The sequence below is a fragment of the Schistocerca piceifrons genome, chromosome 7, assembly GCF_021461385.2.
Source record: "Schistocerca piceifrons isolate TAMUIC-IGC-003096 chromosome 7, iqSchPice1.1, whole genome shotgun sequence".
Classification (NCBI taxonomy): domain Eukaryota; kingdom Metazoa; phylum Arthropoda; class Insecta; order Orthoptera; family Acrididae; genus Schistocerca; species Schistocerca piceifrons.
In genome coordinates this window covers 29980183-29995817 of record NC_060144.1, presented here as the reverse complement: position 1 = coordinate 29995817, position 15635 = coordinate 29980183, and the positions used below count along the sequence as shown (strand labels likewise).

At 46.0% G+C, this 15635-nt stretch overlaps 1 protein-coding gene across 2 annotated transcripts in view; it reads right to left on the bottom strand.

Moving 5' to 3' along the window:
* LOC124804802 (protein white-like) overlaps nt 1-15635 on the bottom strand; it is a 269943-nt gene that overhangs the window by 86842 nt on the left and 167466 nt on the right. For both annotated transcript variants that reach the window (XM_047265138.1, XM_047265139.1), the window contains exon 7: nt 9471-9633. In XM_047265138.1, the coding sequence (XP_047121094.1) occupies nt 9471-9633 (163 nt within the window). The remainder of the gene's footprint in view (nt 1-9470; nt 9634-15635) is intronic.

The following is a 15635-nucleotide window of genomic DNA, read 5'->3' as shown; positions in this document are numbered from 1 at the left end:
GATACGGATGGACCTATCGTAGGTGCAACCACAACGGAGGGGTATCTGTTGAGAGGACAGACAAACGTGCGGTTCCTGAAGAGGGGCAGCGGCCTTTTCAGTAGTTGCAGGGGCAACGGTCTGGATGATTGACTGATCTGGCCTTGTAACACTAACCAAAACGGCTTCTTGTGCTGGTACTGCGAACGGCTGAAAGCAAGGGGAAACTACAACCGCAATTTTCCCCGAGGGCATCCAGATTTACTGTATGGTTAAATGATGACGGCGTCCTCTCGGGTAAAATATTCAGGAAGTAAAATAGTCCGTCACTCGGATCTCCGGGCGGGGACTACTAAGGAGGACGTCGTTATCAGGAGAAGGAAAACTGGCGTTCTACGGATCGGAATGTCAGATCCCTTAATCGGGCAGGTGGGTTAGAAAATTTAAAAAGGGAAATGGATAGGTTGAAGTTAGATATAGTAGGAATTAGTGAAGTTCGGTGGTAGGAGGAACAAGGTGAATACAGGGTTATAAATGCAAAATCAAATAGGGGTAATGCAGGAGTAGGTTTAAGAATGAATAAAAAATAGGATATTGCGGGTAAGCTACTAAAAACAGCATAATGAACGCATTATTGTGGCTAAGATAGACACGAAGCCCACGTCTACTACAGTAGTACAAGTTTATATGCTAGCTCTGCAGATGATGAAGAAATTGATGAAATGTATGATGATGTAAAAGAAATTATTCAGATCGTAAAGGTAGACGAAAATTTAATAATTATGGTTGAAGTACAGAGGACATAAAATGTAGACTGGCAATGGCAAGGAAAGCGTTTCTGAAGAAGTTAACTTCGAGTATAGATTTGTGTCAGGAAGTCGTTTATGAAAGAATTTGTATGGAGTGTAGCCATGCATGGAAGTGAAACATGGACGATAAATGGTTTGGACAAGAAGAGAATAGAAGCTTTCGAAATGTGGTGCTACAGAAGAATGCTGAAGATTAGATGGGTAGATCACATAACTAATGTGGAGGTATTGAATAGAACTGGGGAGAAGAGGAGTTTGTGGCACAACTTGACAAGAAGAAGGGACCGGTTGGTATGACATGTTCTCAGGCATCAAGGGATCACAAATTTAGCATTGGAGGACAGCGTGGAGGGTAAAAATCTCAGAGAGAGACCAAGAGATGAATACACTAAGCAGATTCAGAAGGATGTAGGTTGCAGTAAGTACTGGGAGATGAAGAAGCTTCCATACGATAGAGTAGCATGGAGAGCTGCATCAAACCAGTCTCAGGACTGAAGACCACAACAACAACAATTACAAATCTACATCACACATCGACGTGAAGACGTCAGGATCCACAGGAAAAAGCCTATACAATTCAACATCCCTGAGAAGCTAGTGAAGACGCTGAAAATGTGTGGATGGGTCAAGAGCAGCAGTGCATTTCGGAGGGATCACATCAGAAACACTCGAGATTGAGACATGTCTCAGACAAGGACTGCTCTCTCATGTGTTCTCTTCAGTGTCTTCATACCGATAGAGAAAGTGATAAGGGAATTTACGCAGTAGGAGTGGGCTGTACAGATTGGTGATAATTTCAGTTCTCGCTTATATAGATGATTTAATGCCACTAATTGAATCACGCCATGGGTCGAAAGAAAAGTTCCAGAAAAACAGCAGCTACGCAAAACAGAGATCATGCAATTGAGAAGAGGACAAGAGCAGTGACAATTTCTTGAGATACAAGGCTTAAGGCTCAAATTGTTCAACGGTTCAAATACCCGTATCTTGCTCCATTAAGTTTCGGGAATGCAGCCGCATAAATTCTGCTTCTTCTTCTAATATTTCGGCTGTATACCTTTCAGCCATCTTCAGAGAGAGAGCCGTACGGCTGCATTTCCGAAACTTAATGGAGCAGTCTTTGCGCCGCGAAAACCTGAAGATTCACACCCGTAATCTTAATCAAAATATCCACTTGTGTGCTGCCGGTCTATAGTGTCCAACGGGCACAATATTTCGGCGATCGGAGGGAAAATTACCTTCCCTTGACGTCTTGGTCAAGAGAAGGGCTGACGGCACCTTAGGTCATGGGGTGTATCGGAAGACTACGCACACTGATCTGTATTTGCACGCAGACAGCTGCCACCACCCTTCACAGAGGAATGGGGTACTTAAAACTCTAGTACATAGGGCGCGCACATCTCTGACGCAGAGAGTCTACCCCAGGAATTGGAACATCTGAAAACTGTATTTCGAAAAAATGGGTACTCAGGTGTGGCAGATTCAACGTGCTCTCCGCCCAACCACTACAGCACAACCTGTGGAGATGGATGCAATCACGAGGGAGGAGGTAGGCACTGCATTTATTCCATACACAGGCGTACTCTCGGGGAAAATCGCCCGCATTCTGAAGAAACACCGGTTTGAACTGTGTTTTGTCCTCCAAATAAAACTCGTGCACTGGTGGGGAGCGCCAAAGATGACCTCGGTTTGAGGAAGGCCGGCGTGTACCAGATTCCGTGTCAATGTGGCAAGTTGTATATTGGTCAGACGATTCGTACCGTCGAGGATCGATGCCGTGAACACCAGAGGCACACTCGACTGATGTATCCGAGAAAGTCGGCGGTCGCTGAACATTGTTTGTCGGAAAATCACGCCATGGAGTATGACCGCACGAGGATTCTGGTACAGACGTCAAGATACTGAGACAGCGTTGTTAGAGAGGCCATCGAAATTCGCACCAATGACGACCTCATAAACCGTGACTGTGGCTATAATCTTAGCAAGGCTTGGGAACCAGCGATTGGGTTAATCAAAAGTAAATCGAGCAAACGTATTGTTGTGACGACCACGGCGGACAGAGCCATCACACCGACGTCATCTCAGACGCCGTCGCAATCTGTTCCACCGCGCGACCGTGGTGCGGGGCGCGGACGGCGGAGGTAGCGCGCCGCGGGCGGAGGGTATTTAAATCGGCCGCCGCCACGACCGAAACCAGTTCCCTCTGAGCAGCCATAGCGTACGGATCTCCGTGCCGGCACGTTCACAGGAGCTCAGTCCGTCAGTTCACCTGATGATGGCGACATGTATGATCGCCGAAATATTGTGCCCGTTGGACACTATAGACCGGCAGCACACCCGTGGATATTTTGATTATCAAATACGCCGGGAGGAACTCAAGAATCACTCGTAATCTTGGTTTACCAGTGATGACAGGATAGAAATGGACATCGAGGAGAGAAGAGCAGTGGGATTGAAGTGTATGTATTCCCTCAGGGAGACGCTTAGTTCAAATTTAGTATCAGTGAACACTAAGATGAGAATTTTAACGCTGTGATATGCCCAGCAATCAGTATGGCTCGGAAACCTGGAGCATGACTAAACGAGAAAAAGAAAAACTAATACTATTTGAGAGCAGAGCAATGAGAAAGATATGGAAACCGATCTTAGATAAAGGAGAATGGAGGAGGAAACAGAGCGAGGGAATCAACCTTTTGATGCAATAACCAACCGCCCTAAAGAAGCCGAAGAGAAGAGCAAAATAATCCAGTGGGCCTGCCTTGTACCTCATATGCCAGAAGAAAACCAGGTGAAGAAGGCACTTTACAGAAAACCAAACACCAGCCGTCGCATAGGACGACGAAGGCAGCACTGGATGCACGATCTGGTGAAGAACCTGGCAGGCCTGAGAACTGAAGACAGCTGGGAGAACCGAGCAAAAATCACAAAAGATGGAGACAGTTTCTGGAAGCAGCGCCCGGTCTGCAGGCCTGTGATTCCTGGATATGTATGTATTCTGTAGATGTTTAATTACGTGTCTGATTAACTATAACACGAAGTACTCTTCTCTTTGCATGCTAATTGCCAGAAAGTCGTTTCATTATCTCAAACCGGTCATGAGGTACGAGTAATGGTATAAATATTTCACTTTTCGTGCATCAGTTGCGCGTGTGAGTAGAAATGACTCGATTTGTGGATAGATGTAGATCTACTCCAAAATTTAAAGAAAAATCGATATTTTAGCTGCATTTCATATACAACACTGTGTGACTTAAGATGCACCAAGAGATCTACAGCAATGACGCTAATTTATTGCAAACTGCACGGAAACTTAGTCACCCCAGGGGACATATAACACCACCACTAGCCCTGATAATGGCCTGGCCTCATTTTCGTGAGGAACAGAGGCCACAATTTTTTTCCAGTAGGGTATATCAAGCGGAAGCCACTCTCTGATGATCAGATACGGTAGAGCTACCATGTTGCAGGGATGGCGATGCTACGTCTCATCCACTGTTCCAAACACACCCACACATTTTCTATGAGATTAAAATCAGTTGATTTAGCGAATCAGCAGAGGTGTAATAGGTTGCCTGACAGTTCATCAAACGTGGAACGTATGCTGGCTCCTGTGTGTACGCAGATAGTTTCAACCGCAGCATAGTCATCATGAAGATCTACACTGTCCAGTCACTTTAATGCGACCACTTCTTATGTTCGACGTCAACGTGCAATGACCACTCACAGACGACAAGTGGCAGCACTAGCAGTGGAAGAAGTATAAAGCATGTTGGCGGCGGGTAGGGGCCGAAAACAGTAGTTGTCGTAATGTGGAAATGGAGCGACTTATCTGACGTCCAAATGTTCGTTGGCTTTCGGGCCAAGGGTGAAAGCATTTCCGAACTGGCTAAGTTAAAAACAGTTCGCATTCCGCCTTGGTTAAAGTACATGGTTCATGGAAAAATGGTTCTCTCCAATGGCCATAGATGACATGGGTGAATAAAGGCCGCGGTAGTGTGTACAGGCGAACAGAGGGTCAACTGTCGAGCAACTGATCGCTCAGATGAACCAAGGAACTACCAACATGTCTCCTAGACGACTGCTCAGCTAAAGTTCTGGTATGGTCTGCACAGCAGACACCTGATTTGTGCACCCATGCTGACCAAGTTGGAGTTTGAACTGCGATACCACCATAGAGTGGGCGACAGGTGGCCCTTGCAGATGAACCACGTTTTATGCACCATTGGACTGACGGGCACAGCGTGAAACCTCTGAAAGCAAACAACCTGGGGCAATCGTCAGTAACGTGCAGCTGGAAGGCATTCCCTGGGCGATCTCGTCATTCTGCAAGGCACAGTGGTAAACACAAGTATGCATGCATCTTTCAGTACTCTGTCGATCCCTATACGCAGTTTGTTTTTCCTTGGCACTTTGGCCTCTGCCAGTAGATCAATGCAACGTCTCACACGCCTCACAGTGTACGTGTGTTGTTCGAAGGGCACCAGGATAAGTTTACTGTATCGGCCCCTGGTCACCAGACTCCCTGGATTTAAGCCCAGTAGAGAACCTGTGTGACCACCTCGACCGGGCCGTTCGCCCCATGGATCCTCAGTCGAGAAACCTAGCACAGCTTCCCACGGCACTGAAGTCCACGTGGCTCCACATTTTCGTTGGTACCTTCCAGAATCTCACTCTCTCTTCCTGCGCTTCGCGTAGAGGTCTGTGACGCAAAAGGTGGTCATTCAGGCATCTGGCACGAGATCAAACTAATGTGACTGGACAGTGTAGAAGAATGAGCAACAATTTGTCACCCAAATGTTAACTTGAATAATCTGGTTCTAGTTCTCTGTAACCAAGAGTGACCCAGAGCCACTGTACGAGGAGCACAGCCCACAGTATCACACCGCTTCCTTCCCCTCAGTGCACGCCTGGCACCATTTGAAAAAAGACAAAATCTCAATTTATCGGACCACCCTGCACGCTTCCAGTCACCTCTAACTATGTTTCTATGTTGCTGAAGTCGTGCAATTTTATGTGGCACTCTGACCAATGGCCTTTTGCGGGGTACCCCACACCAAATGTCCATTTCATGCAGCACCTTTCACAACGTTTGCTCTGTAACTAGTTGAGATGGACATTCATGCACTGACAGCAGGCCGGCCGGTGTGGCCGAGCGGTTCTAGGCGCTACAGTCCGGAACCGCGCGACCGCTACTGTCGCAGGTTCGAATCCTGCCTCGGGCATGGATGTGTGTGATATCCTTAGGTTAGTTAGGTTTAACTAGTTCTAAGTTCTAGGGGACCGATGACCTCAGAAGTTAAGTCCCATAGTGCTCAGAACCATTTTTGAACTGACAGCAGGAATTTCTCTCAGGTCTGAAACCGACTGCCATTGGTCCCTACCAGCATTATTTTTATGACCACTGTTCTTACACCATGTAACATGGTAGTGAGTTGTTCACCGGCCCTTGTAAGAACGCTGAAGCGTCCACGTTGGTACACCAACAGATTGGCAGCTTCATTCACGGTATGTTCGTGGGCAGGTTTGAACACGAGAGCTCCTTGCTGATATTCTGTCCCGTTTGCACACAAAATGATCTTACATCGCGGATTTTGTGCAACCGACTGGCACATACACACCATCTATGTCATAAGACACATTAGTAGTGGGCACTTACATAACCGCCTGGTAGCATGTGCAGAAAATAACGTGGCCCCAACCTGTACAGAAGGCATGGTAGGGGAGGGGAGAACCGTAGTGCTGGAGGTTTCACTGCAAGTGGCCACCACATAGTAGGGGAACTGTAGTTCGACAGCTGAAGGCTGGGCGCAAAAAGAACAACTAGAAAGTCTGCAAATGATGGTGTTAACAAGTAATGCCAGGACGGCCAGTAATTCGATAAGTCACCCATTTACTATCAAAAACCGCACTGGGTTACAGGATTATGATAAAAATTACTAGTCAAGGAGCGACTTACTATCACCTGAAAATAGTTCAAATGGCTCTGAGCACTATGGGACTTAACATCTGAGGTCACCAGTCGTCTAGAGCTTAGAACAACTTAAACCTAACTAACCTACGGACATCACACACATCCATGCCCGAGGCAGGATTCGAACCTGCGACCGTAAAAGTCGCGCGGTTCCGGACAGAAGAGCCTAGAATCAGTCGGTCACCACGGCCGGCTACTTTCACCTGACTTGTAAACATCTTTTCACGTCAGTAGAGAGTTCTCAATAACACTTACATTTTTCTCTTGTTATCATGTTAAAATTTGCTCCTTTTGACAAAACACATTGGGATGTACTCATCTTTGCTTTACTAACATACCAACGCAGTTGCAATTGCGACACAACCCCGAAACAGTGTGTTATGAAACGAACAACTGAGGACAAGTGAGGTCAACAGGTTATGAAAAGCACATTTTATGTGTAAAGTAAACATAAGATTTCTACACTTACGTTGTTGGAAACCCATAGTAATTCTCATTTCCCCAAGCTATCGATGGCCGCTATAAAAATTAGATTATTTCGTTGAAGAAATCTGTAGATACTGGCACATCACAGTAGATAATAAAGTTTCACATGTTAACTGTGTAGAAAAATACTCTTCTCTTTGCACGCTATCATTTGCCAAAAACACGTTTCATTGCCTCAAACCGTTCATGAGGTTCAGTTGACGTTATAAATGTTTCACTTTTCCGGTATAATTTGCCCAGGTGAGTGGAAAAGACTAACTGCGGATAGATGTATATCTCTCCCGAAGTTAAAGAAAAATTCAATATGTTAGCTGCATTTCATACATAGCGTGTATGATCTAACATGAATCAAACGTATATAGTGAATCTCATTTTCCGTTGCAATCTCATTTTCCGTTGCAATCTGTTTTTATTTCAGCTGATGGATTACTTCGAAATATCTCAGTAACTTTGATAATTAAAGAAACAACAGGCAGTCCGCCATGAAGCTGACGAACGAGACCAGAACATGCGCAGAAATTCATTATTTTTAACAAATAGTTTCTTTAGTACCGTGTGAAAAATTTCACAGTTGCTAGCTTCAACACGTCGACGTTTCCGGAGTACAGTTGCGCTGAAGGAGACGAATGTTTCGTGCACAGTGGATGCAGTACGTGAATGCAGACCAAAGGCGTCCTTCCCATCGGACCAAAGAGATAACTCGCCCAGTGCTGAGAACAAGAATGCGTTTCTGCGCAAGTTACACTACTGGCCATTAAAGTAGCTTCACCAAGAAGAAATGCAGATGATAAACGGGTATTCATTGGACAAATATATTATACTACAACTGACATGTGATTACATTTTCACGCAATTTGGGTGCATAGATCCTGAGAAATAAGTACCCAGAACAACCACCTCTGGCCGTAATAACGGCCTTGATACGCCTGGGCAATGAGTCAAACACAGCTTGGATGGCGTGTACAGGTACAGCTGCCCGTGCAGCTTCAACACGATACTACAGTTCATCAAGAGTAGTGACTGGCGTATTGTGACGAGCCAGTTGCTCGGCCACCATTGACCAGACGTTTTCATTTGGTGAGAGATCTGGGGAATGTGCTGGCCAAGGCAGCAGTCGAACATTTTCTGTATCCAGAAAGGGCCGTACAGGACCTGCAACATGCGGTAGTGCATTATCATGCTGAAATGTGGGCTTTCACAGGGATCGAATGTAGAGCCACGGGTCGTAACACATCTGATATGTAACGTCCACTGATCAAAGTGCCGTCAATGCGAACAAGAGGTGACCGAGACGTGTAACCAAAGCACCCCATACCATCACGCCGGGTTATACGCCAGTGTGCGTTCACCGTGATGATGCCGAACACGGATGCGACCATCATGATGCTGTAAACAAAACCTGGATTCATCCGAAAAAATGCCGTTTTGCCGTTAGTGCACCCAGGTCCGCCGTTGAGTACACCATCGCAGGCGCTCCTGTCTGTGATGCAGCGTCAGGAGTAACCGCAGCCAGGGACTCCGAGCTCATAGTTCATGATGCTGTAAACGTCGTCGAACTGTTCATGCAGATGGTTGTTGTCTTGCAAACCTCCCAATCTGCTGAGTCAGGGATCGAGACGTGGCTGCACGATCCGTTACAGCCATGCGGATAAGATGCCTGTCATCTCGATTGCTAGTGATACGAGGCCGTTGGGATCCAGCACAGCGTTCCGTATTACCCTCCTGAACCCACCGATTCTATATTCTGTTAACAGTGATTGGATCTCGACCAACGCGAGCAGCAATGTCGCGATACGATAAAGGGCAATCGCGATAGGCTACAATGCGACCTTTAATCAAAGTTGGAAAGGTGATGGTACGCATTTCTACTCCGTACACGAGGCATCACAACAACGTTTCACCAGGCAATGCCGGTCAACTGCTGTTTGTGTATGAGAAATCGGGTGGAAACTTTCCTCATGTCAGCACGTTGTAGGTGTCGCCACCGGCGCCAAACTTGTGCGAATGCTCTGAAAAGCTACTGATTTGCATATCACAGCATCTTCTTGCTGTCGGTGAAATTTCACGTCTGTAGCACGTTATCTTCGTGGTGTAGTAATTTTAATGGCCAGTAGTGTATTTTGTGCGAGCTGTACCAAGGGCACTCCAAATTGATGGGCGAGTAATATCCTGTAGCGCAAACTTATGAGTGAAGTAATTTGCGCTTGCGCCGCGGCAGCTCTCACCTGGCCGTTGCAGACCGCGACCTTGGCGCCGGGCGACCGCTGGAAGTTGTCGCAGAGCAGCTCGATGGTGCTGCGGCACTCCGCCTCTTTCTCGGGCACGACGGCCAGCAGGTGCAGGAAGAAGTCGGCCGGGTTGTAACCCGCCGGGCAGGTCGCGCCCATGCTGCGACACAGGGCAAGCGGGCGCTCTCACACGGTGCAACCACAACCCTCATCGGCTGTCTAGAATATGTACGAGACTACTCTGGTGTGAACACCACCGGTAAATGACAACGGAAGGTGGCAACCGAAGGAGTTCCGAAGATAGAAGGAAAGTACCGGCGGAAGTAAAAATGGTTGAAATGGCTCTGAGCACTATGGGACTTAACTTCTAAGGTCATCAGTCCCGTAGAACTTAGAACTACTTAAACCTAACTAACCTAAGGACATCACACACATCCATGCCCGAGGCTGGATTCGAACCTGCGACCGTAGCGGTCCAGACTGTAGCGCCTAGAACCGCTCGGCCACTCTGGTCGGCGCGGAAGTAAAACTCTGAGGGCAGATTGAGAGTTGCGCCTGGAAAGCTTAATCCGCAGAGCTGTTATCGGTGAATGATGAAGCTCTCAGCTGTGAGTCTGGGTCTGGCATTCAGCTTTAACCTTCCAAGAAGTTTCAGATCAGCAAACACTCCACTGTAGAAATTTCCTGGCAGATTAAAACTGTGTGCCGGACCAAGACTCTAACTCGGGACCTTTGCCTTTGCGGGCAAGTGCTCTACCACCTGAGCTACCCAAGCACGACTCACGACCCGTCCCCACAGCTTTACTTCTGTCAGTACCTTGTCTCCTACCTTCAAAACTTAACAGAAGCTCTGCTGCAGGAGGTACTGGCAGAAGTAAAGCTGTGAGGACGAGCCGTGAGTCGTGCTTGGGTAGCTCAGTTGGTAGAGCACTTCCCCGCGAAAGGCAAAGGTCCCGAGTTCGAGTATCGGTCTGGCACACAGTTTTAATCTGCCACGAAGTTTCATATCAGCGCACACTCCGCTGTAGAGTGAAAATCTCATTCTAGATTCCACTGTAGAGTCAAACAAATACCAAAGGACTGGATTCTTGCCGCATCCCAATGTGACAGAGACGCGGAAAGCACTGTGTAGTGGATGTTTGGATTTTCCCAAAAAGAATATACTAATTCCAATACCAAAGAAAGCAGGTGTTGACAGATGCGAAAATTACCGAACTATCAGTTTAATAAGCCATGGCTGCAAAATACTATCACGATTTCTTTACAGACGAATGGAAAAAAACTGGTAGAAGCCGACCTCGGGGAATATCAGTTTGGATTCCGTAGAAATATTGGAGCACGTGAGGCAATACTGACCTTACGACTAATCTAAGAAGAAAGATTACGGAAAGTCAAACCTACGTTTCTAGCATTTGTAAACTTAGAGAAAGCTTTTGACAATTTGGACTGGAATATTCTCTTTCAAATTCTAAAGCTGGCAGGGATAAAATATAGGGAGCGAAAGGCTTTTTGCAATTTGTACAGAAACCAGATGGCAGTTATAAGAGTCGACGGGCACGAAAGGGAAGCAGTGGTTGGGAAGGGAGTGAGACAGGTTTGTAGCCTCTCCCCGATGTTATTCAATCTGTATATTGAGCAAGCAGTAAAAGAAATAAAATAAAAATTCGGAGTAGGTATTAAAATCCGCGGAGAAGAAATAAAAACTTTGAGGTTCGCCGATGACATTGTAATTCTCTTAGAGACAGCAAAGTACTTGGAAGAGCAGTTGAACGGAATGGACAGTGTCTTGAAAGGAGGATATAAGATGAACATCGACAAAAGCATAACGAGGATAATGGAATGTAGTCGAATTAAGTCGGGTGATGCTGAGGGAATTAGATTAGGAAATGAGGCACTTAAAGTAGTAAAGGAGTTTTGCTATTTGGGGAGAAAAATGATTGATGATGGTAGAAGTAGAGAAGATATAAAATGTAGACTGGCAATGGCAAGGAAAGCGTTTCTGAAGAAGAGAAATTTGTTAACATCGAGTATAGATTTGAGTGTCAGGAAGTCGTTTCCGAAAGTACTTGTATGGAGCGTAGCCATGTATGGAAGTGAAACATCGCCGATATATAGTTTGGACAAGAAGAGAATAGAAGCTTTCGAAATGTGGTACTACAGAAGAATGCAGAAGATTAGATGGGTAGATCACATAAACGGGTATTCATTGGACAAATATATTATACTAGAACTGGCATGTGATTACATTTTAACGCAATTTGGGTGCATATAACCTGAGAAATCAGTACCCAGAACAGCCACCTTTTGCCGTAGTATGGGTAGAGCCACGGGTCGTAACACATCTGAAATGTAACGTCCACTGTTCAAAGTGCCGTCAATGCGAAGAGAGGTGACCGAGACGTGTAACCAATGGCACCCCATACAATCAGCATGGCGATGACGAATACACGCTTCCAATGTGTCGCCAAACACGGATGCGACCATCATGATGCTGTAAACAGAACCTGGATTCATCCGAAGAAATCACGTTTTGCCATTCGTGCACCCAGGTTCGTCATTGAGTACACCATCGCAGGCGCTCCTGTCTGTGATGCAGCGTCAAGGGTCTCCGAGCTGATAGTCCATGCTGCTGCAAGCGTCGTCGAACTGTTCGTGCAGATGGTTGTTGTCTTGCAAACATCCCCATCTGCTGACTCAGGGATCGAAACGGGGCTGCACGATACGTTACAGCCACGCGGTCATCTCGACTGTTAGTGATACGAGGCCGTTGGGATCCAACACGGCGTTCCGTATTACCCTCCTGAACCCACCGATTCCATATTCTGCTAATAGTCATTGGATCTCGACCAACGCGAGCAGTAATGTCGCGATACGATAAACCGCAATCGCGATAGGCTACAATCCGACCTTTATCAAAGTCTGAAACGTGATGGTACGCATTTCTCCTTCTTACAGGAGGCATCACAACAACGTTTCACCAGGCAACACCCGTCAACTGCTGTTTGTGTATGAGAAATCCGTTGGAAACTTCTCATGTCACCACGTTGTAGGTGCCGCCACCGGCGCCAACCTTGTGTGAATGCTCTGAAAAGCTAATGAATTGCATATCACAGCATCTTCTTCCTGTCGGTTAAATTTCGCGTCTGTAGCCCGTCATCTTCGTGGTGTAGCAATTTTAATGGCCAGTAGTGTATAGGGCATCTATTTCATCTGTTGTTAATTTTAGTGTAACCGTTCTGGAGATACAGGGTGATTATAATTAAAGTTAAACTTTCAAACCGCTATAGAAATAACATCACTTCTCAGAATGATGTCAAATTGCAATAGAATATTATGGGAGAAGTGGGAAAACGCGCGGCAGAAGAAAAATAAGTAGTTACAAAATGTAGCAATAGATGGCGCTGCAAGCAGTGGTCGACTACATCATACAACAGTGCCTAAGGTGTACGTTTGACGTTAACAAAACTGTACTACTCAGTATTCAGGGGTGTACAGGCGTGATACTGTTAGATACGTAAGCCCATCCACCACGGCAAGGTCATATCACATCGGATGGGGAAAATCGATTTTTAATTGTTCTGAGGCCAAAATCGCATAAAAAGCACCAATCAAATCGGTTTTTAATTGTCCTGAGGCTAAAAACCGCATAAAAAGCATCAATCACATACGTTTTTAATTGTCCTGAAGCCAAAAAAAAACATGAAAAGCATCAATCAAAATCAAATCGGATGATTAATTTCCGTGTGACTGGCGCAAAACATGAACTATATGCTGTCCACCATTTTCTGTAACAAGTTGAAATTGAGAAACAGCATGTTCCACAACTGATCGAAGTGTTTCCGGAGTCACGTTCAGAATGTGTTGCGCAATGCCTTCAGTGCAGCTAACTTTGCAAGCGGAACACTGAACACAACACTTTTCAGACAGCCCCGCAGCCAGATGTCATACAGTTTATGATCAGGTGATCGGGAGGGCCAGGCTGTAGGGAAATGGCGGCTGATAATTCTAGCACTTCCGAAATGGCGCTTCAGCAGCTGCTTAACTATATTTGCAATGTGCGGAGGTGAGCCACCTTGCATAATACAGGGTGATTCAAAAAGAATACCACAACATTATAAATGTGTATTTAATGAAAGAAATATAATATAACCTTCTGTTATACATCATTAGAAAGACTATTTAAAAAGGTTTTTTTTTCACTCAAAAACAAATTCAGAGATGTTCAATATGGCCCCCTCCAGACACACGAGCAATATCAACCCGATACTCCAACTCGTTCCACACTCTCTGTAGCATATCAGGCGTAACAGTTTGGATAGCTGCTGTTATTTCTCGTTTCAAATCATCAATGGTGGCTGGGAGAGGTGGCCGAAACACCATATCCTTAACATACCCCCATAAGAAAAAATCGCAGGGGGTAAGATCAGGGCTTCTTGGAAGCCAGTGATGAAGTGCTCTGGCGGCCGATCCATCGCCTCGGGTAGTTGACGTTCAGGTTTCATAACCAACCTTTTTCGTAGGACTCTCCATACAGTTGATTGTGGAATCTGCAGCTCTCTGCTAGCTCTGCGGGTCGATTTTCCTGGGCTGCGAACAAATGCTTGCTGGATGCGTGCTACATTTTCATCAATCGTTCTCGGCCGTCCAGAACTTTTCCCTTTGCACAAACACCCATTCTCTGTAAACTGTTTATACCAACGTTTAATACACCACCTATCAGGAGGTTTAACACCATACTTCGTTCGAAATGCACGCTGAACAACTGTCGTCGATTCACTTCTGCCGTACTCAATAACACAAAAAGCTTTCTGTTGAGCGTTCGCCATCTTAGCATCAACTGACGCTGACGCCTAGTCAACAGCGCCTCAAGCGAACAAATGTACAACTAAATGAAACTTTATAGCTCCCGACAGATAGTGCTTAGCTCTGCCTTTCGTCGTTGCAGAGTTTTAAATTCCTAAAGTTGTGGTATTCTTTTTGAATCGCCCTGTATTATTCCACTCACATGTCCACGCTGTTGGAGAGCTGGAATGACGTGGTTGCGCAAACGACACTTGTAGCGCTTACCAGTGGCAGTACAGGTAATAAGACCGGAAGCACCTTTCGAAAAAATATGGCCCTATGATAAATGATGCCGTAAACTGGCACCACACAGTGACCTTTTCAGGATGAAGTGGTACTGGTTCACTTGCGTGTGGATTTTCCGTTGCTCATATTCGACAATTCGTCTTTCCACAAAATCTTCCACAGCCAATCATTGTCCACTTCCATGCGAGCAAGAAATTCTAAAGCAAAGTTCTCTCTTGCTGGCAGTTCAACAGGAAGCACCTCGTGCACATGGGTAATTTTGAATGGATAGTAATGAAGGATGTTTCGTAGGATTTTATGCAACGTGCTCACGGTGTGTCCAGTATTCGGACAATTCTCTGTGCACTACACGTTTTCACACCGCCACTCGTCTCCTCCTGCATTGCTGTTGCCACTGCTTCCTCTGAAGTCGTATGAATTCGTTTCCTCCCTCTACCAGGTTGCACACCAAAAGATCCCGTCTTTTCGAATTTTCAAATAGTTTTCTCCAGAGCTACGGCAATCATCGGAACAACGCCTCTTTACAAACCCTTCAGCGTCCGGAGCTGCTGCAGAGCGACGTGTGCGCAGTCATCATTCTTGTAATACAGCTTTACAAGCAGAGCGCGACCCTGCATTGAGACAGTCACGGCGAACTTCGCAGACGCGGAAGAAGGAAAATCCGTGTACCCAGCGTCTTTATACCAACCTCAATGCGTCGTGCGCATGACAGGTGCCTTCATTTATGTATTCTGACACATGCATCTTCATCTATTGACCAATTTTTACACTACTTCTTTTTCTTCTGCCATACGTTTTCCCCCTTCTCCGATAATACACTCCTGGAGATTGAAATAAGAACACCGTGAATTCATTGTCCCAGGAAGGGGAAACTTTATTGACACATTCCTGGGGTCAGATATATCACATGATCACACTGACAGAACCACAGGCACATGGACACAGGCAACAGAGCATGCACAATGTCGGCACTAGTACAGTGTATATACACCTTTCGCAGCAATGCAGGCTCCTATTCTCCCATGGAGACGATCGTAGAGATGCTGGATGTAGTCCTGTGGAACGGCTTGCCAT